The sequence below is a fragment of the Equus caballus genome, chromosome 16, assembly GCF_041296265.1.
Source record: "Equus caballus isolate H_3958 breed thoroughbred chromosome 16, TB-T2T, whole genome shotgun sequence".
NCBI classification, from domain to species: domain Eukaryota; kingdom Metazoa; phylum Chordata; class Mammalia; order Perissodactyla; family Equidae; genus Equus; species Equus caballus.
This window is the reverse complement of record NC_091699.1, coordinates 87,331,727-87,354,182: the sequence shown is the minus strand read 5'-3', so window position 1 is coordinate 87,354,182 and position 22,456 is coordinate 87,331,727. Positions and strand designations below refer to the sequence as shown.

Here is a 22,456-nt window from a genome sequence, read left to right as displayed (position 1 = left end):
AGTCCCCTTTGCCACATGGGGTAACATTTATAGGGAATTTGAACATGAATATCTTTGGGAGCCATTATTCAACCTTCTACACATGCCAATACCTGATCCTGCAATCTCAAAGGTTTAGGGGGGGTCTTACAGGGCACGAGGGTGTTCTAACGTCTTCTCAGTGATGCTCAGCAGCCCTGGAGCTCTTAACTGTGGCTTTGGGGTCTATGGCTTAGGTTTGTGGCCGGTGCTTGGGGTGGTGTTTGTGTCTGAAGGACAGAATTCCCATCAGAAGGAAGTCTTTCTCGGGAGCCTGTGGGGGGCACTCATAACTCTCTCTGTGTGTTTTGTATTTTTGCAGATTAATGAATCACATTTGCTTTAAGTCAGTGCACATGGAAGAGGTGGCAGATCCCATTAATATGAAGTGACTTCCTTGAAATCATGTGCTGACACTAGCTTCATCACATTGTTAATGAACCCCCACTGTGAAGCAATGATTCAATCTCTCAGAATACTATGTAGAATTTTGGTAGTGAGCTTACAGACCCCTCAGCCCTTTTCCTCTGTCTGCTTCCTTTCCTTTTGTTCGGGTTCCGGTGCTTGCCCCTGGCTTTCATGTTCTCGGACTCTCATCTTTCATCCAGCTTTCCTGACATTCCTCAGCCTTTCTGCCAGGTGAGCATCTCCCATGAGGAATGGCTTGTGAATCCTTGGTTGGTTTCTCCCCTGCAGCCTTGCCCACCCCTGCAAACGGGACCAAAGCCTCGGGCAGACCCTGCAGGGTCCTGGCAGAGTCACAATTGACCAACCAGAGTATATTTCAGGGACAAGTCAGTAACGTGCTGGTAAACGCTCAACAACCCACTCTCCAGAGCAAACAAGCCCTAATCTGTAGGATTTGCTGCTCTTCCTGATGATACAGTGCAGATACACCCACTGTGGCCTAATTCAAGTACCACGGTGAGGTCACCCTGAACGTGGAGCTGGAGCTGGGAAGAGGTGTGCACAGTTGGCTCCAGCACAGCACGGAGCCAAGTGCAAGCACGTCCTCATGACACAATAGTTCCATAGCCCACTCCTTCTGAGACCGGGAAGAGCTAGTCAAGCACATTCTCTCTGGAATTTTTTCCAAAGGAAACCTTCCACACACTCCCATTCTCCCCAAGTTAGTCTTTGGCCGGGGGTGTGATTAGAAGTAAGCTGTGATTGGGAATTGTATTTCGCTCTTAGTCTTTCCTGCTTTCCTCCTTCTTACTGGTGCGAGGTAATGCTGGCTTATAGTCATTTTACTGGCAAAATGGTCACCATGCAGGGGAAATAAGTGAAAGGGCTAAATATAGGCGATCTGGCTCCTTCTGTGTGTCTCAAGTGCTACATGCAAGAAAATTCTCAACTTCACGTAGCATCTGAGGCTAATTAGCTGAGTTATCTACAGCGATAATAAAAAAAAAAGGAGCTGGTTCCAAAATCAGACTGATTTATTTCTCTTCCTTTCTGCATTCCTACACACAGTGGGGGAGGGCACAGCGAGTGACAAAATGACCAAAAATGGACTGTGGGAGAGAGAGGCAAGGTGACCAGGTAGTCTACAGACTGCCTGTCAGACCTAAGTGACTTAGAATTGATCCCACACTGAACCACGGCGGGAACTGTTGCTGATGAAGACATGTACAGTAGGAACAATGGTGTAAGCTCACATGTCTGGGCAGAGCTGTGCCCTGCGGTATATGCTGTTTTATGGGCCTCGCCCGGAACACCACTCAGCAGAGGCGAGCGCCGGAGGGCACACCGCTCCCCGGGAAGCCAGGCACAGACAAGGGCATCCCAATGTTTGTTTGACTGAGCTGTTATTTCACCATTGTCTGCCTTGTTACCAGTTATGACATGTGCCAGGGCGGCCTTCGCCCCTTCATTCCACTGGCATTTGTTAAAACAACATTCACCAGCATCTAGGGTGGATGTGTCTTTCAGTCTTCCTGTAACTTTCCACTTTAAGGAAGATGTGATAAGGAGTTTACATGTCCTAATTCCACAGCTTTTTTTTTTAAAGGGTTGCTATTTTTTTTTTTTAAGATTTTATTTTTCCTTTTTCTCTCCAAAGCCCCCTGTTACATCGTTGTGTATTTTTAGTTGTGGGTCCTTCTAGTTGTGGCACGTGGGGTGCCACCTCAGCATGGCCTGATGAGCGGTGCCATGTCTGCGACCGGGATTTGAACTGGCAAAACTTTGGGCCGCAGAAGCGGAGCATGTGAACTTAACCACTTGGCCACGGGGCTGGTCCCCTAATTTCACAGCTTTTTAAGAACAAGGATTTTAAAGCATAAACCTGGGAGAAATTCTTTTAAAGAAGAGGGGAAGAGGGGAAGCTGAATTTTGGCTCCTAAATTCGCCCAGGCATTGTGCTTCCTGGTCCTTGGCATCCACTAAAAGATGACAAGAGGAGCGGGACAAATTATTGATCCATATTGTCTAATGGAGATATCCAGCCACGGGAGAAATCTTCAAGATGGGCATGGTCTGTCCTGGGCTCTATTCCCATCTCCTACAACAGGGCCTAGCATATGGCCAACCCTGAATTAGTACTTGTTGAATGAATGAATATAGATGATTCTTCCTAAGGATGCAAAAAAAAATAAAGGAATATAGTTTCAAAAGGACTTTTCTAAGTTTCTACACCTGAGCAGTCTAGTCCACAGGACCACTTCTAGGGTGTGTGGAATGAAAGGCCTAAGGTGCAAAACTGAAGGAGCCAATCGCTTTCAGTTTCATACAAGTTTCGATGCTGCACTTGCATGACCTTGAGAGTGAGTGTCCCCTTAACTATTGTGCCCTAGGCGTTTCGCCTCACTCTAGTCACCCCCCTGCCTCCCTCCCCCCCCCCCCCCCCCGCCCCCGCGCTCCCCGGCTAGTTCATTTAGGGCCTACATGATATCTCTTTAAAAATTATTTCTTCCCGGGGCTTGGCCTATTAATCCTACTCCCGTAGGAGACATTTTAGGGAAAAGGGACAGAGGCAGTTCCTACCTCGGGAAACCAGTGACCTCGTAGTCAAGAGTTGTCAGGTAGAGCTGGGTTTCCTCAGCACTTACTGCGTTCTTGGACGAATCAGTTAACCTCTGGAGCTTTCTTTTCTTCATCGATAAAGTGCAGTTAATAATACCCACTTCACAGGATGGCTGTGAGCACTGGGAGTAATATACAAAAGGTGATAAGCACAGCGCCGGGTACATGGTAGGTGCTCAAGAAATGGAAGCTTTTATTGCATTATTATTATTGGTAGCAATAGGGCTGATGCTGGCAACATCACCTGGCCAACTTTTTGGGTGGGAGAGAACATACACAGACTTGCCAAAAAACATAGACAAAAGCTGTACCAGAGGACAGGTCGGACAGATCTGGGCAACCAGGCAGAGCTCTGACTGTGTGCCAAGTGCTGGGCTCAGAGTTTTCCTGCGTTTTCTTTAATCCTGACCAAAGACTATTCTTAGTTGATTATCTGTACTCCTGGACAAGAGATAATGTTAAAAGTATGGCTCATGCAAAATTTGGGACATACTTATACCAGAAAAAATTAATTTGTTGGTTTCTGCAATCCAAATTTAACTGGACGTCCTGCATTTGAACTGGCGAACCTCAGAGAAGAGTGGCTAGTGCAGGGACTCCAAAATGGTGCCCACCTCTGGGTGTGCCTCTGGAATGCACGTTTGCACTAATGGCCTTGCTCTCAGCACGCTCTGCACCATGCACAGGTGGACTTCTGAAGCCGTCCTTGGTTCTTCTGGCTCCTGGCTTTCTCCTGCCTGCCTCTCCTTTCCCGACAGCTTCTCCTGCTGCACTCAGGAACTGTGAGCATGGCAGGAATGTATGAGACAGCTGGCAGCACAGATGGGAAAGGCAGGGCGAGGAGAATTGGTTTAAAAATAAATATAATAGTCAGCTGGTCCCATGCACCTCAACCAAACTCCCGGGGAAATGCGAGCCATTTTCTGGGCTCGCCACTACTCCCACCAGCCCTGTTTATGGGCTCTTCTTTCTGCTGTGTGTTTCATATGAGAACAAAAAGAGAAAGCTCTTGCTGAAAACTTTTGCTTATGGAAACAGAATTTCAAAAATATGCCTCAAGTTCCTTGATGGCATTGTGATATTCCAGGTTGTGTTACTGGATAACCCTCAAAAAAAAAAAAAAAAAACGGGTAAAGTCATGACTGTCATACAGAAATAAAAATGAACACAGTATAAAGATTTTATTTAACTCATCAATGAAGGAACTGCACTACGGCCAGTTCAGAGAAGTAACAAAAACTACAAATTTATGTGGAGTAAAGGAATGAGCAAATGGACATAAAACTGGCTCTGGGACTGTTATGGGCTGAAATTTGTCTCCCAAAGTTTATATGTTAAAGTCCTAACCCCCAGGTGCCTCAGAATGTGACTGTATTTGGAGATCAGGTCTGTAAAGAGGTAATTAAGTTCAAATGAGATCCTGAGGATGGGTCCTAACCCAATATGACTGGTGTCCCTATGAGCAGAAGACATTAGGACACAGACACACAGAAGGGAGACCATGGGCAGACAGAAGAAGACGGTCATCTAGAACTCAAGGAGAGAGGCCGCAAAAGAAACCAACTCCGCGGACACCTTGATGTGGAACTTCCAGCCTCCAGAACTGTGAGATAATACATTTCTGTTGTTTAAGTCACTCAGCCGGTGGTACTTTGTTATCATAGCCCTAACAAACTCCTACAATGGGGGAAGGGTCATTTGCATGTCTAGACAAGAATTATTTTGCATTCGCATTAGTTACCCACAATTTCTAGAGTTGTAAAATAGCTCTGTTAGAATCAGATAGCCCAGTCAGTTTAATAAGACTTGATTTATGACTAGGACCCATAAACTACTGCTTGTAGGCCAAATCCAGCCCCGCCATCTGTTTTTGTAAATAAAGCTTTATTGGCACACAGCCACACCCCATCCTTTACACATTGTCCCTGGCTGTTTTCCCACTACAAAGGCAGAGTTAAGTACCTGTCGTCTGCAAAGTCTAAAATATTTACTATCTGGTCTTTGGCAGAAAAATTTTGCAGATTCTCCTCTGGACAATGCATCATTTTCCACTGAAGCACAAATGTTTCCCTACAATTGGGATGCCATTCAAGGTCAGCCAGGCCAGGGGTTCCCAGAATTTGAGATCTCATGGGTCAGTGAAATTAAGAAAAAATTGAGCGATGGTCATGGGGGCTCCAATTTTTACTTTTGTCAAATACCAGCTACTTCATAAAAGAAGACATTTTAACTACTTCTAAAAAGGATATTTAAAATAATTATTAGCCTATATATACATATAAATATATATAAAATATAAAAGATTTGCCTTGAGCTAACATCTGTTGCCAATCTTCCTTTCTTTTGTTTTCCTCCCCAAAGCCCCAGTACATAGTTGTGTATTCTAGTCTTCTATATGAGCCACTGCCACAGCATGGCTGCTGACAGATGAGTGGTGTGGTTCTGTGCCTGGGAACCAAACCTAGGTTGCTGAAGTGGAGTGCACCGAACTTTAACCGCTAGGCCATCAGGGCTGGCTCAAAAGAAGATATTTTAAAGTGAATAGCACATGAAACACTTGCTGCATTGTCCCTCTTTCTTTCATTTCTCTGAGGTTTGGTAGATACTTAGCCCCTGACCAGCCACAGTTCTTGGTCTGGATTGTGGAACCACTAATCTGGCCCAACCTTAGGCACCAGCTGCTGGCTCTCTCCAGGGAGATTCCGCTGGCTGGGACCAGGAGTCCTGGCCTTACTTGCAGTTCCCAGGCTGATGCCCTTGGCCTGAGAGGAGAGTCCTCGGGGGCAGGTTACTGCCAGAGCCAGCATGTGCATGCGCCACAAACCCAGGTTCAATTATGATGCTTCTTGCCCTGCTTTAAATAATATACTTTTTTTCTGATCTTTGAAAGAAAGATGTGTTCAATGCAGAAAACTTGGGGGAAAAAATGGGAAGAATAAAATTCATCTCCACTGAGAGAAAGATAAAGATTTACTGATCCACAGGGGAATAAAAGCACTTTCCAATCTGAAAATCCTAAACGGATAAAACCCAGCGTATCACCCACAACCAAAATGGAGCCTGGCACAGGGCAGGCACCAATATTCATTGAAAGAACAACTAAATCTAAGTAGCTGCAATGATTTTTCCTAGATCATCCAAGAAATTTCAAGAAATCTTTTCTTTTTTTTTTTTTATTAAGGTTATGAAAGTTAACATCCTTGTGAAATTACAGTTGTGCATCATTATTAGTCATGTTGTAGGTACACCACTTCACCCCTAGTGCCCTCCCCCCACCCCCCTTTCCCCTGGTAACCACCGATCACTTCTCTTTGTCCATATGTTAACTACCACCTATGAGTGGAGTCATACAGAGTTCGTCTTTCTCTGTCTGGCTTATTTCACTCAACATAATACCCTCAAGGTGTATCCATGTTGTTGTGAATGGGACAACTTTGTCCTTTTTTATGGCTGAGTAGTATTCTATTGTATATATATACCACATCTTCTTTATCCAATCATCAGTTGATGGGCTCTTAGGTTGGTTCCATGACTTGGCTATTGTGAATAATGCTGCGATGAACATAGGGGTGCATGGAACTTTTGGAATTGCTGATTTCAGGTTCTTTGGATAGATACCCAGTAGTGGGATGGCTGGGTCATAAGGTATTTCTATTCTTAACTTTTTGAGGAATCTCCATACTGTTTTCCATGGTGGCTGCACCAGTTTGCATTCCCACCAACAGTGTATGAGGGTTCCCTTTTCTCCACAGCCTCTCCAACATTTGTCACTGTTGGTTTTGGATATTTTTGCCATTCTAACAGGTGTAAGGTGATATCTTAGTGTAGTTTTGATTTGCATTTCCCTAATGATTAGTGATGATGAGCATCTTTTCATGTGTCTATTGGCCATCCATATATCTTCTTTGGAAAAATGTCTGTTCATGTCCCCTGCCCATTTTGTAATTGGGTTGTTTGATTTTTTATTGTTGAGTTGTGTGAGTTCTTTGTATATTATGGAGATTAACCCTTTGTCAGATAAATAACTTGTGAATATTTTTTCCCAATTAGTGGGCTGTTTTTTTGTTTCAATCCTGTTTTCCCTTGCCTTGAAGAAGTTCTTTAGTCTGATGAAGTCTCATTTGTTTATTCTTTCTATTGTTTCCCTCATGTGAGGGGTTATGGTGTCTGAAAAGATTCTTTTGAAGCTGATGTCAAAGAAGTCTTCCAGGCAAAAAAATATTTCATGCATCTATTTTTTTCCTTGTATCATTTTTTTTCTTTTTTGAGGCTTATAACTGCCAAGAACAACCATTTAAGAAGCAAGAGTTATGTATCTTCATTAATTGGTTTTCATCATCTTTTATTGTCCAAACAATTTAAGTAAGTTGTCTTATTAATAAACTGCCCTAATGATACATTCAATATAATGATCTTTAAAAGTTGATCTGGTAGATTCTTATGATATGAAATGCCATTCTTTTTTTTTAAAGATTGGCACCTGAGCTAACATCTGTTGCCAATCTTCTTTTTTTTTTTTTTTCTTTTTCCTTGTTCTCCCCAAAGCCCCCTGGTATATAGTTGTATATTCTAGTTGTGAGAGCCTCTGGCTGTACTATGTGGGACACTGCCTCAGCGTGGCTTGATGAGTGGTGCCATGTCTGCACCCAGGATCCGAACCAGCAAAACGCCGGGCTGAGGAAGTGGAGCGTGCAAACTCAACCACTGGGCCACGGGGCCAGTCCCTGAAACGCCATTCTTAAGAAGCAAAGTTTAAATTACTGAATTATTTCACATTCATGCCTGGTCACCTCAATGAGAAACATCTTAAATTTGATATTCAAAATAAACGAGAATATTTTTTAACTCTGTGTGGCTGGCAATCTTAAAATCAGTAATTCACTATTTCCTATGAAAACACCATCCATACCTTCTGCTTTGCAGTTCTAAATCCCTTCAAGCAGTGTATCAAATCCATCTCCTTTAGGAAACAAACATTTCAAATAATCCCTGACAAATAGGAAGAATAAAAATGACTTCTCCCTGGCCCGGCCGGTGGTGCAGCGGTTAAGTGCACACGTTCCACTTTGGCGGCCCGGAGTTCACAGGTTCGAATCCTGGGTGCAGACATGGCACCACTTGGCCAAGCCATGCTGTGGTAGGTGTCCCACATGGAAAGTAGAGGAAGATGGGCATGGATGTGAGCTCAGGGCCAGTCTTCCTCAGCAAAAAGAGGAGGATTGGCAGCAGTTAGCTCGGGGCTAATCTTCCTCATGACTTTTCCTGAGTTCTTCTTTGTCTGAATATTTCACTCATAGATGTTTTTGTTTCTCCTGATGTCTCATTACGTTTTTAGAATTTTCCTATAAAAACATAAGCTCATTTTAACTTTTTAAAAATAAGTCAGCATCATCCCTTTTCAAAACACACTTTCTTCTTTTGATGAGACATCTGGTTGCATCTTATTTAAGTCTTTCCTTGAATCCCATCTACAACCATTTGCATTTGCTTATTTCTTGCCAACCTTTAACCTCCCCAATCAGCTCTGTCCCTCACTGTGCCCTGCCCTTGTCCAGATGAGCGTCCCTCACTCTGACTTGGCCCAGGTGGGTCTCCCACCTGGCATATGAGGAGGATGAAGCCTAGGATGCATCCCAACAACTCCACTTATTCTAATCAGATTTTTCTTTCATTGTGCATGAAAACCTTCCTTCTCAGCCACTCCCTGGGACTAGCCCTCTTCCTTCTCTCACCTCCTCTGGAACTTTTAATTAACATGGCTGGGATCAGCCCTTAATAGTTTTGTGCCCTGACTTAGAATTGATGGACTTGCTGCTACTTACTGACCACGGTCTTGAATTTATTATGCCCCTACATGTCACGTACTAGATGCTTCATACACGTTATTTCTAGTCTTCACAACAACCCTGCAAAGCTTTCTGAACTTGGACAGGCTCCAAAACCTCTATGAGCCTCAGTTTCCTCATTTAAAATGTGGATAATAACAACAGGAGTCTGCCTTCTGCACACACCACACCACACGGCTTTTCTTAGGTGGTTTGTCTTATTTCTCTACGGCGTCCCCGATACTTCCCAGTATGGGCTCAGGGTATCGTTAGAGCTCAGCACATGCTTACTTGATGATTGTGTGAACATAGGTATCTCATTCAGTTATTTTCCTGACTTAGTTCTAAGAAATGAAAACACAGATTTGTATTTCAAGCTATTGAAAGCAGTAGATACTCACATGAAGGAACCAAGTTAATAAGACATTACTTTTAAACGTCTAATGTGTGTAAAGCTAAATTCTGAGACCTCTACTCTTGGAATGCTCTGGCTAATTGGATTTCTGTTAACTGTTAGTTTTTTGTTAAAGTAGACTTGTTATAAATTTAACAAATTTTAATCCACTTTCTTGCCTTAGGAAAAAACAATCTGCTGGACACACCTGTCTCCTGCCTCGGTGACTCAGGACTCGGCAGTGTCTCCAGGGTGGGAGGCGGAGCATCAGGGAGCTCGCTGAGGATGGAGGAGCAGGAGGGTGAGTGGAATGTGCAGCCCCCAAGACTCAGCTCCAAGAGGATTTCTTCCTACTCAGTCCAGATACGGTTAACGCCGTCTTGTAGTTGAGGATTACTATTAGCTAGATTCAGTAAACCAAAATATTTTTGCTTACTATTTTTACAACTCTTGGATCCCTTGCTCAAGGGACAAAACTTTTAAAACAACTTCAGTCAGGATTCTCACCACTGGGACAAGTGAGATTTCCTTATGCATACATACATACATATATATATTATTTTAATATAATCACCCCAGGTTTATATTTGTGTCCAAAATATCTTTTATAGCCTTAGAATTCTCACTTCGGCTGTGCTTTTGAGATGTGCTAATTCTACAATAAAGTGCTGGCTGGGCACCCACTTTAAATGAGGTCACCGTTTGTTCAAATTAGTTTCTAACCCCGTATTTCTCCCTCAGGTCTTGAAACAGCCCAGAGATCTACCTCTCAAGATATATATGAGGAACTAAAGTGTGCAAAGGCAAGAAAATGTACAAGATGAATACAGATTATCTTCAGTTTCATTTACACTGAAATTGCCAAAATTACATGTTTTTTGGGTATATGAAAAGTTGCTGTCAAAATGTACAATTGGAGCCATAGGCAATCACCTTTAAATCTACGTGGCTGTGGTTCCCAAATTTTTCTGAACACGAGAATCACCCGAGAGCTCTTGAAACTCGAGATGCCCAGGCTGTGCACAAGACCAATTAAATCTGGGAGTGGGAGGGGGCTGGCCGGCCCTGAGGCCCAGTGGTTAAGTTCGCGGGCTCCGCTTTGGTGGCCCAGGGTTTTGCCGGTTTGGATCCCGGGCGCGGACATGGCACTCCTCATCAGGCCGTGCTGAGGCGACATCCCACATGCCACAACTAGAAAGACCCACAACTAAAAAAAATACACAACTATGTACCGGGGGGCTTTGGGGAGAAAAAGGAAAAAAGAAAATAAAATCTTTAAAAAAAATCTGGGGGTGGGAGTCACACATTAGTATTTTTTTAAAGATCCTTAGGTGATTTCAACGTCCAGCAAAGTTTGGGAACTGATGGCATAGGGAATTGCTGTTGTAAGAAACTTGTAACATATTACTTAAAGGACTGAACTTATGGAATACTCTAATTTGCAGACCTCATGTATATTTACATTTAAAACGCTTTCACATTATAATGTAAATTATTTCAAAAAAATGAAAAACAGACTTTCATTACATTAAAAATTATTCTGTTATCTGAAATATTGCCAAAATATTACAATTCACTCCTTTTTAGGGGGAGGATATCAGGAACATTTATCTCCAGCTTCAAAATTCTTTTTATAAGTACAGAAGCAGAAGAAATAATGAAAGATGAAGGGAAGAAGGGATATAAACAAAGAAAAACTAACACGATTATTTACTAAGAATTGCAAATGGTCATTTTCTGAGTACACCACAAAGTTCCATTCTCTGTTCCTAGGACTTTGCGTAATTTTCAGAGACATGATGGTGGAGGCCTCATGCTTTTAGTTTATCAAAACAACCCTGAGTGTTCCTTTCCCCAGCCCTCAGTGAAACTGAGACTTTAGTCAGAAAGAAAGAGAGAAAGAAAGAAAGAGGGAAGGAAGGAAGGAAGAAAAAGAAAGAAAGAAAAGAAAGAGGGAGGAAGGGAGAGAAAGCATTTCCCAGTGAGCTCGCCTGTCCTTTGAACTGCTCCAGGTTGAAATGCCCCTCCTGATTGATCAGTCCTCACTCAACAGATTTTCATGTCTTAGGAACAGTCAAAGATTATGTCAGCTGAGACTCCTGTTGCCCATCTGATAGAGAGAACAATTTATAATAACAAACACACACCAGACTTGGATGAATTGCCCTCCTGACAACATGCGGGCCTGTTGGGGTCGTTCAATTCTTCAAACAGTCCCGTTTCTATAATCTCCTCCTGCCATGCTATGGGGACAGCACCTGTTGCAAATCTTTGGAAGAATGTCTTATCTTTGTCATCAAATTCGACCCCCCGAACCTCAGAGAAATCATCAATTTCATCGATGTCTTTGGCATAAACCACTGAAGGGTCTGGCACAAATGGGGGTTCAACTAGGCCGGCTTCCAGGCGAGGAAAGTTGATGGTTTTGAAGAAAGGGTGTTTCCTAGGATCATCGGACTTTTCTCTGTGAAGAAAGCAGATGGTCAGCCTGAGACACAATAGCAAACCCAAATAGGAAATGTTCTAACAATACAAAGTGTGTAGCGTCCTTTTCCTATAATACATTTCATTTAATTGCAAAGACAATATAACATAAAGAATAATTTTGAAAAGTAATAACTTTAAAAATTCCCCACAATTCCACCATACACAGACAGTAGCATTTCACTGTTTGTCGACAGCCTTCACAGGCAGATGTAATTTTCAAAGAGTCAAGTGATTGACATGACTTTTATTCTTGGTGTTTCATGGAAACATCTGGAAAATTCAGTGGGGCCAGAATCTGCTTGCCTGCACCTTCCAGTCATTGACTCTTGCTCTGTCCTTCAGGGTCACACAGAACAAGTGAAGCATGTCTCTTCCCACATGACCACCATTCACATTTTAAAAGCTAGCACTCATATCTCCTCACTCTTCATATGACATGGTTTTTAGGAGTCCCACCCCCCTCCTCTGATTGCCATAATAGTCTCTTTTTTTTTGGGTGAGGAAGATTGGCCCTGAGCTGACATCTGTTGCCAATCTTCCTCTTTTTGCTTGAAGAAGATTGTCACTGAGCTAACATCTGTGCCAATCTTCCTCTATTTTGTTTGTGGGATGCCACCATAGCATAGCTTGATGAGCAGTCTGTAGGTCCGCACCTGGGAGTCAAACCTGCAAACCCTGGGCTGCTGAAGCAGAGCGTGTGAACTTAACCACTATGCCACCAGGCTGGCCCCCACCATAGTCTTTAAAGACTTAAAAAAAAAAATCCATTAGTAATTTTTAGTGGCATGAATAAGCACACATTCAGTGCTCAAGACTATAGTTATTTGTTCTCAAGCCCTCCTTCCTTATGCTAGAAATTATTCTGATATTTACCTTAGAATAAGGGGAAAAGTGTATGTTCCCAACTTTGTAACCTCTTATATAAGTTATCTATTGCTATGTAACAAATTGCTCTAACATTTAGTGGCTAAAACAACAAACATTTATTATCTCACAGTTTCTGTGGATCAGGAATCTCGACACGCTTTACTGGGTGCCTCTGGCTCAAGGTATCTCATGAGGTTGCTGTAAAGCTGTTGGCCAGAGCTGTGATCTCCGCTGAAGCTTTGTGTTGAGGGGGAGGGAATCTTCTTCCAAGCTCACTTGTGGTTACTGCAAGCCTCCATCCCTCACCACGTGAGCCTCTCCACAGGGCTGCCTTGTTGCACCTGGCTTTCCCCAGAGCAAATGACGAGAGAGAGGGAGAGGAAGAGAGCCCAAGATGGAAGGCACAGTCTTTTTATTACGTAACACTGGAAATGACATCTCACTGCTTCTGCCGTATTCTATTTGTTAGAAGCAAGTCAACAAGTCCAGCTCATCCTTAAGACAAAGGGATTACATGAGGGTGTGGATGCCAAGAGGTGAGGATCTTTGGGGACCATAGCAAGGGTGGCCACCATGCACTTCTCTTGCTTCCTCTTAAGCCCAGGTTTTAAAGAAATAAAAAGGGGGCTGTTTTGTGGCACCAGATTCAAATGATTTTTTTCTTTTTCTTTTACATGAATAGATATGCTGGTCTGACTACGAAATGTCTTCCTTTTGGAAGGAGTCAGTTTCTGTCATAAATCAACCGTAATAAAAATTAATCACATTCGTGGTCTTTCCTTTCACATTTTCCATTCCAGTTACCAAAAAGCTTTCTGAAAAGGACTGAAGACTTCCCTGATACATCTCCTTCAGAGAGTCCCCGCCATGTAAGATGATAACCACAGCAGACTCTGCCCAACAAGGTGACCAGACTCCAAACACAACAATGACATTCCGAATAAGAACAATGAGAAGAACTAACATTTATTCAGAGCTTACTCTCAGCTAACACAACATTAAGCTCTTCATTTATGTTATCACATTTAACCATCACAACAGCCCTGTCTTTTAATTGTATTTTAAACTTCTTTTTAACCTCTTTACTTGCTTCTGCATTTATAAATGGCTGTGCATCTGAGAAAGCCAGAAAATACAGGTGAAGTTTTCAAAGGAAAAATTATAATTAAGTGTTATTATGGAAAAAAATTCACTTGGAGGCATCTGACATTCGGCTAATTCCCTGGTGGTGTCCTGTGATTTATTTTTTATTTATTTATTTATTTTTTGAGGAAGATTAGCCCTGAGCTAACTGCTGCCAATCCTCCTCTTTTTGCTGAGGAAGAGTGGCCCCGAGCTAACATCCATGCCCATCTTCCTCTACTTTCTATGTGGGACACCTACCACAGCATGGCTTTTGCCAAGTGGTGCCATGTCCGCACCCGGGATCCGAATCGGCGAACCCCAGGCTGCCGAAGCAGAACGTGCGAACTTAACTGCTGCGCCACCGGGCCGGCCCTGTTCTGTGATTTAGATCTACGCCCATGCAGAAAGACCCATCCAGGACTCCTTGGACTTTTCCCATTACGACCCAACTGAAAAGACAGGTATGGAGAGAGTTGCATCGTGAGATACTACAAAGTGTCTCTTTTCTTCCAAAAGCCACCAGATCTCCATCAGTAAAGGAAAAATGCAAGGCTGCCATCTATTAGAACCTGCTGACCAATGTCTGTGTCGTTTATGTTACGCAGAGTAAGAGCCTTGAGGGAGGGTTACTGAGATAAATTGAAGCTTCATGGATGGATTTTTGAAGTTTGGTTTATTGAGGTATTATGTACCCAGCAACATTCATCATTTTCAAGGTATCAGATAGATTTTAAACATGGCAGAACAAGGATAGAGCTAGAATTCCAACCAAGCAGAATCAAGAATAAACCCTGGGCCTATGTATCTCAAAGAGAACAAACAAGCTGGAATGGGACCAGGTGCCACAAGGAAGGAGCTTGAACCAGCTGGATAGCTGCAGGCAGGCATGCACACTCTGTCCCAGAGGTCAAGAGGGCGCCTTCAATTCAGTCTGAGTAGCTGTAACAAGGGAGAGTGCCCAGGGGCTTGGGAACCTCGGGAAACTTGCCAGGCCAGTCTTTACTTCAGCAGGAACGTCTCAAGCAACATCTCAAGCAACCAGGCCCGAATGGCCTTGGCTTGTCCATCAGAGATGGCCGACTACAGCCTTTTGCAACTAGTTACAAAGGACAAGGGAACCATGGGCCACCCTGAGGTTTTCTTTGTGTTCCCAATACCCCCAATGAGAAGTTCCTGGAGGGCAGGACCCATGCCTTACGCCCTTTTCCAATAAATGTCTGCGGCTGCTGATGCTAACAACAAAAGACTAGGCTTTCCAACCTCCATTCCTTTTACTCTTGTGTCCGGGCCACCGCAGAGGTGATCACTTAGATCTTTTACGCTAATGACTCTCACCTCAGCTCTGTAATTACAAATAGCACGAAGAGTATTTTACTCTCGAATCTCTCCCTAGCAGGGCTCTTTGGGCCATAATCGTGCAGTGCACTTTGGACAAATGGCTATCGACGGAGGCAGCCTCTTTTGTAAGAGCCAAATAGGCAGCTGCAGGAAGTTTTCTCCTGCTTGGAGTGGAATGCATTTCCGAGCATTAACAGAGGCTCTTGTGTCACTGAATCCTACACAGAGGTTATAACGGAATTTCTTATAACACTTCATGAAGAAAAGATACCACCTACCCATTCATGAAGACCACAACGTGGCATTTGGTTGGCCAAGAATAGTGGGTATTGGCTTGAAATTGCGTGTCAGAGAAGCACTTAAGTCAGAGACATTTATGGTTCATTTGCTTTTGTTCTGCTGCGTTGACTGATCAGAATAAAACCGGCAAAAACACTTAAGTGGTCTTCATCTTTTATTTTATTAGAAAACACCATAGTTGACCCTATCTGGAGCCCCTGTGAGATGCTCAGAAAAGCTTTTGGCTGCTCCGCAAAATTAACTCACAGACCCACAAGGGCAAAGGAGGAAATCCTCTTCAGTGAGGTCAAAAGAAGGAGAAGGGTTTTAACTTATTTCAAATGCTTGTAAATGCAAGGGGCGGGGTAGGGAGCTGTGGGGGGGCGGTGGCGGTGGGGGGGGGGAGTGGCAGTTGACCTCTGCTATGTAAAGTCCTGTTTAGTTATTTGTTCGGCTTTGGAGGACACCCGATACATTAATCAAACGTTATCTTATTTGAATGAAGTTTTTAAAAATACAAAGAGCTGAAATGAAAACCTTGGAAGGTTTTCTCTTTCACTGAACAGCTGTTTTTTATATGCCTTTTCTTTAATGTTGTAAACAGTTTTATTCAAAACAGTCACAACAACAGATGCTTTATAAAAAGGTTCTGCTTGATGGAGCGGCTTCAAGCAATGATCCAGTGCCTTAAGGTGGCATTTTCCTGAAGAAGTTCGTCAGTATTTCATTTGACAGACCCAAAGTGTGCTTACAAAGTATTGAAATAGATTTTCAATCAAACGCACCAAGTGGGTGGTGTCCCCTTCAGGGAAGTTATCTAAGGAGGCTGTTCACTTCCCCCACTGCCTCTGTCACTGTTGGTTTTCTCTCTGATGCTCCCTGCCCTTGATAACCAGGTCGGTAAGATGGTCAGTGGTACCAGAGCTGGTTCTCCTCTCCTTCCTGGGCACACAGAGGATGTCACCAGCCAGCCCCCTCAACCCTGGGCAGGGCCGAAGGACTCATTCTGGACAACAGAAGTGTGTGTGGAGTGATGTGGGAAGTGGGTCACTTCCTGGCTGAGGTAATACAGAGCTCCCTAGTTCTCTGAGCTCTCTCTTCTCTTGCCACAGCAGCTGGAAGCCAATGGAGCCGTAAGAGGGAAGCAGCCCAGATCTCTGAGTCACTGCTCAGAAGAGAGAGAACTTGGAGAGCTGCTGGAGCCATAACGGATTTTGTGTGAATGAGATATAATCCTTTTGCTTTAAGCCAATGAGACTTTGGGATTTGCTTGTTATCATAACATGACCTATTCTGACCATACTAACACAGCAACGTTGGAATCTACACAGGAAAATCAGTTTCACATTTTACTTCACATAATGTAGAGTTCCAGCTAATTTCAAAATACTCATTGTTAGTTTGGTTATCTGTCATGCTTGGAAAGTTATTACAAGTGGACTTTGATTCACTATTTTAAAAAATCAGGTCAAAACTTAAAAGCTTGCTTCCATACTCGAACATTTTGAGCTAAGGTAGCCCTGTTCTAGATCCTTCACTGGCAACTGCTTGGAAGATTCAGAGTCATTTGGTGGCTCAGTTCTAGTGTCATATTGAAAACCAGTCATCTTACTCTCTGGTTGTAGCTTTCATGTTTGTATAGATTTTTAGATTCTGAAAATTCAATTCAAGTAATTCAAGACATTCAAGCTCATAGTTTAGTCAAAATATTATCTATCTCCCTTAAAACAAAGTAATAATATTTGCTATCATTTATTCAATGATTCCTAACACACATTATATTTAACCTTACATACGTTACATCTAAACCTCAAAATATCCCACTGAATTAGTCAGGGCTCCCTGGAGAAACAGGACCACAGGATGTTGAAGGGCTCCAGGCTGTACCACGGTGGCATAAATATTATTTTGAGCTGAAGGCATTTGAGCATCAACAGACGCAGGTTTTGAACTCCCCTTATCTGCCTAAAAGCAGAGCTTCCCCGAAGAACTCAATTCATAAATCCTCCCCCTGGGAGTTTCACCGAGTTGAGAGGTTTGGAACCAGGGAAGACTGACTCTTATCACCAGCGACAGAAATCAGCACCACGCCCAAATAGACATTGTGACAAAACTATCATATTTTCCCATCTACTCTCCTGAGGGCCCATTTATCTTTCCTAAAAGTCATTTGTTCTCCTGTGAGGGCCCTTCCCTGCACCATTTCTGAGAAGTCATTTGTTTTCCTGTAAGTGCCCTCCCCCCGCTCCCCTATTAAAGTGGTATATAAGCCCCCAATTCTAACCAACTCCTGGTCGCATTTTTCTGTGAACTCCTGTGTATGTATATGAATTAAAAATCTGTCTTTTTTTTCTTGCTAATGTGTCTTTTGTCACTTCAATTTGCAGGCCTCCATCCCTAAACATAAGGAGGTAGAAGGAAAATTTCTCCTCCCTGACAATATCTGTGTACGTATATGAGAGAGAGAGAGAGGGGGAGAGGGAGAGAGAGGGAGAGAGAGGGAGAGGTTTATTTTAAGGAATTGCCTCATGCGATTCTGGAGGCTTGGCATGTCCAAATCTGCAAGGTAGGCTGTAAGGCTGGAGACCCAGGGAAGAGTTGCAGTTCAAGTCCAAAGGCGGTTTGCTGGAGAATTCCCTCTTCACCCAGGGTGGCCAGTCTTTTTCTACCAAGGCCTTCAACTGACTGGATGAAGCCCATCCACATTATGAAGAATAACCTGCTTTACTCAAAGCCTACTCATTTATACATTAATCTCACCTAAAAAGCACCAGTACAGAAACATCTAGAATGTTTGATCAAATATCTGAGTACTGTGGCCTAGTCAAGTTGACACATAAAATTAACCATCACCCCTTCCTGCCCCCGCATTTTATATATGAGGATATTGAGACTCAGAAAAAGTAATTCAGTTGCTTGAGGTAAAATGACCAGTACATAGCAGAGCTGGGATGTGATTCTAATCTGTGACTCTAAAACCCTTGGTTTTCTTCCGTGACACAGTCACCCACAGCCAAAGATCTTTTCACAGGTCATCTTTCACTTATTTTTTTCTTCTAAAATATCTTGATCTTATTAATCCATTGTAAGCAATAAAACTTGACTTTCCTCAAAACGAATTTCAACCATACTTAACATAGCTGACAGCACCATATGTACTTTCTAAATATCTGCTGACTGATATTTTACAGAGACGTTTAAAAGAGGCAGAATTTTCCAGAGCTATGACTATCAGTACTGATGGTTTTTATTTTAAGTTTTAATTTTATTCATTGTCGAGTACGTAATTTATTCAACATGTTCAAAATTCAAAAGATACTAAGGTTCTCTAGTGAAAATCCTCCTTTGCATTCCTGTCACTAGCTCCCAATTTCCCTTTATTAGAGGCAGCTAATCCTATATACGCCTTGTATACTCTGCTGGAAATATTCTATGCAACTATTTGAATTGTATCTTCTTTTTCTTCTTTTTTATGAATGCTGTTTTGCGCCTCAGTATTTCGTTTTAAAATGTATCCTGGAGGATTTTCCATATCAAGTGCTCATAGTGTTTGAAAGCACTGGAAATACCAAACCATACAACATGCAAATAATAATAGGAAAATAATACTACTACTCAATCCCAAGGCTTTGTCACTGACTCAAAGTGTTTTCCCACTCCCTGTGGACAATGCTAACATCACCAATCACCTCCGTTATCCAGAAGCTTACCTGCTTCCTAAGCGTTGCTCTGGTTTCTTAGCCAAGAAGAGTCGGCAGATATCTTTTGCTTCCTCTGTGAAGTTATCATGTTGGAATGCGACCTCCTCTTTCAGGGTTCTTTGCTTTAAATCCTCTTTACTGACTTTTTCCTTGTAATCTTTGAACGGTGTTCGTCCAGCAACCATTTCATAAATACTGCATCCCATTGCAAACCAGTCCACAGGATAGGAATAGCTTACTTTTTCCATCAGGATTTCAGGAGCCATATAGCCATTGGTTCCAGCCTGTAACACCCCAAACAAAAACCAAAAGAGATCAAAAACATGAATGGGAGGGTAACAGATGCTGCTGATTGCCTACTCAATACCCATTCTCCTTTTCTTACTTTGTTAAGGGAATATGAATTTATTTGGGGTGGCAATGTATCTAACTTAGTCTATTCCCTGCTTTCCCAGCAGCCTCTGGTGCAGTCAGGGCAGGCCATGTGATCCATTCTGGCCAATGAGACAGAAAGAGGATTTGGCTGGAGCGCATTATAAAAGGGACAGATGTGGCTGCTCTCGAAGTGGGAAAATCACACAGCCTCTCTTAGTTTCAGCACCTCATCTTTAAGGTGAAAAGTGCAAGTGGATGTCTCTAAGATTCCCTAAGCTCTGCCTATTTCATTCACAGATTAATTAGATGCACGATTTTTTAAAGGTTGAGCACTTTATTGCTAATATTGATGTTCACATAATATTATCTAATCTATGATGTTGCTTACTCTATTTGCTATGTAATGATATTACTATCACACATCTCTGCCTGCAAAAATGCACACTGTCATTTTAATCTAGAAAGTCTCCACGTGAAACTTCATTTAACACGCATGACTACATATTGCAGCCCCTCTTCTACTGACAATATATGCCAAATGACCACTGGGTTAAAATATATATATATATATATGTAAAATACATATATAACATAAAATTTGCCATCGTAATCATTTTTAAGTGTACAGTTTAAGTACAGTTTAATTAAGTGCATTCACATTGTTGTGCAACCAATCTCCAGAATTCTTTTCATCCTGTAAGACTGAAACTCTGTTCCCATTAAACAACAACTCCCCATTGCCCCCGCTCCCCAGCCCTGGCAACCACCATTCTACTTTTTGTCTCTATGAATTTGACTACTCTAGGAACCTCATATAAGTGGAATCATGCAGTATTTGTCTTTTTTGACTGTGTGTGATTTTAATACACTCATTCATTTAACAACTATTTAATGAATACCTACAACATACCAAGTATAAACTTACATCATAATATGTTTTCACAAAAATTAAGCTGCTTTTGGTTAAAGAATAATGTATACCCTCTGCAGCAATTAAAAATACAAACAAAGAGAACAGCCTAGAGTGACAATAAGCTTCTATTAGTACATAAAAATGATAATGATAATATAAATTATTGGTAGAGTTGTGAGAAACGGTTGTGCTCTGTAAACTGCCTCAGACTTCCAGGAGAGCAGTAAGATGTGGAGCAACAGAAAATAAGGACCAGTTACTTAACTTTGGAGTATATACCTCAAAGAAAGGATTCCAAAGAAAGAAAAAGGACTCTATATAGAGATGGTCATAGCTCCATTATTCACAATGGTCATAAGCTGGAAACATCCAGATGCCCATAAGTAAAGACAATAGACCAGAGTTTATTGTTAATACTACAAATTTATATATGTAATGGGTTTCACACATTGCTTACAAATATGCATTTCAGTACAGCAAAAATGGTTGGAAAGAGTTTTTAGCTGTTAATTAGGTGATCTTTTTCTGTCTAATTGCTTAAGTATATGTTTTTTATGTGCACAGTGTGTGTAATGCCTTAGGAATATTAAATTTCATGGATAATCTTTACATGGATAACAACAACGAAGAAAATAAATGACTCAAGACCCAACGAAGAGTAATTGGCCTGTGCAAGAAGATTCTGGAAGCGACCGGGGTCTGACAGGCTGGGCATGAGTCAGTGTGGCATTGCTGTTTTCATAGAACCTGGTATATAATTTGGATGACCATATGTTCCGGTTTGCCTGGGACAGTCCCGGTTTACATCTGTTGTCCTGATGTCTTGTCCGGTTTTGCATCTGCCCAGACAAAAGGGTTCTGTAGGCTCCTTGGAAGCCCAGGATATAGACTTACTCATCTTCGTTTGCAAACCAGGTACTGACCACAGGGCCTCACTTAGTGCATGCCCAACAAAACAACAGTAAAGATGGTAACGAGATGTTTTCTGTTCACTATCCAACAAATATTTATTGAGCTGTGTCCTGCAGTGAGTTCTAGGGACACCAAAACATGTAAGGCCCGGCCCCTGCTCTTGAGGATTTATAGGCTGGTGGAGACAGACAGGTCAAAAGGTTAATTCAGTAAAGTAGGATAAATGCCAGAATGGGAGTGCAAAACAAGCACAGGGAGGCCAGAGTGGGGGGGTGTGTGTGTTCACTGAAGAGCGAAGGCTGAGCTGAGACATGTGGGAAGAATCTGTCTCATAGAGAAGACTATCCAGGTAATGAGCATGTGCAAGAGATGGAGTCAGAAAAAATGTGGGGCATTCGGGAACTTTAAAGAATTTGGTATTTCTGGAATTTAAGATCTGTGGGATGCAATAGTGGGAGGGGAGACTGGAGGGGCAGACAGGGATGAGATTGAGAAACGCTGTATGCCAAGGTAGAAAAGTCCATCCCCAGACTCCCTTTTCCCTTGTATCCCTCTACTACGGAGGCCAGAGGCTGAGTACTCCACCTCCAGCCTCCTGTGCACCCAGGTGGCCACACGATGTGAGTTTTATTTGAGAGGTGTGCAAGGCAAAGCTGCTGAGGGTGGGGAAAAAGGGAAGTGAGCTTACCTGGAAATACACAAAGGATATAAGACAGATTAATGGGTCAATAGAGGGATGAATAGAGGAGCAGACACCCAATAAAGCGAATCTACTAAAACGTTAATAATATACAATGGAAGAGTGTTTGGCCATAAAAAGGAATGAAGTGCTGATACACGCCACAACATAGAAGACCCCTGAAAACATGAGGCTGAGTGAAAGAAGCCAGTCACAAAAGACTACTTATTGTATGATTCCGTTTATATGCAATGCCCAAAATAGGCAATTCCACAGAGCCAGAAAGCAGATTTGAGGTTGCTTAGGGCTGGGAGAGGCAGAATGGAAGTGACTGCTAAAGGGTATGCGGTTTCTTTTGCGAGTGAATAAAATATTCTAAAATTGTGATAATGTTTGCATGTCTCTGTGAATATAGTGAAAACTACTGAATTGTACACTTTAAATGGGTCAATTTTCTGGTATTTAAATTATATCTCAATAAAACTGATTAAAATGTCAATGTCAACTCTAGGTGGT

The 22,456-nt window shown here is 42.4% G+C and overlaps 1 protein-coding gene across 1 annotated transcript in view; it reads right to left on the bottom strand.

Annotated features, from left to right (window-relative positions):
• Positions 1–10,089: 10,089 nt before the first annotated feature.
• Positions 10,090–22,456, bottom strand: part of GRK7 (G protein-coupled receptor kinase 7) — a 33,097-nt gene continuing 20,730 nt past the window's right edge. The window contains exons 3-4 of the mRNA XM_001494328.5: positions 19,071–19,345; positions 10,090–11,728 (exon numbers count right to left, since the gene is read on the bottom strand). Coding sequence (XP_001494378.2) covers positions 11,392–11,728; positions 19,071–19,345 — 612 coding nt within the window. The 3' untranslated portion in view covers positions 10,090–11,391. The remainder of the gene's footprint in view (positions 11,729–19,070; positions 19,346–22,456) is intronic.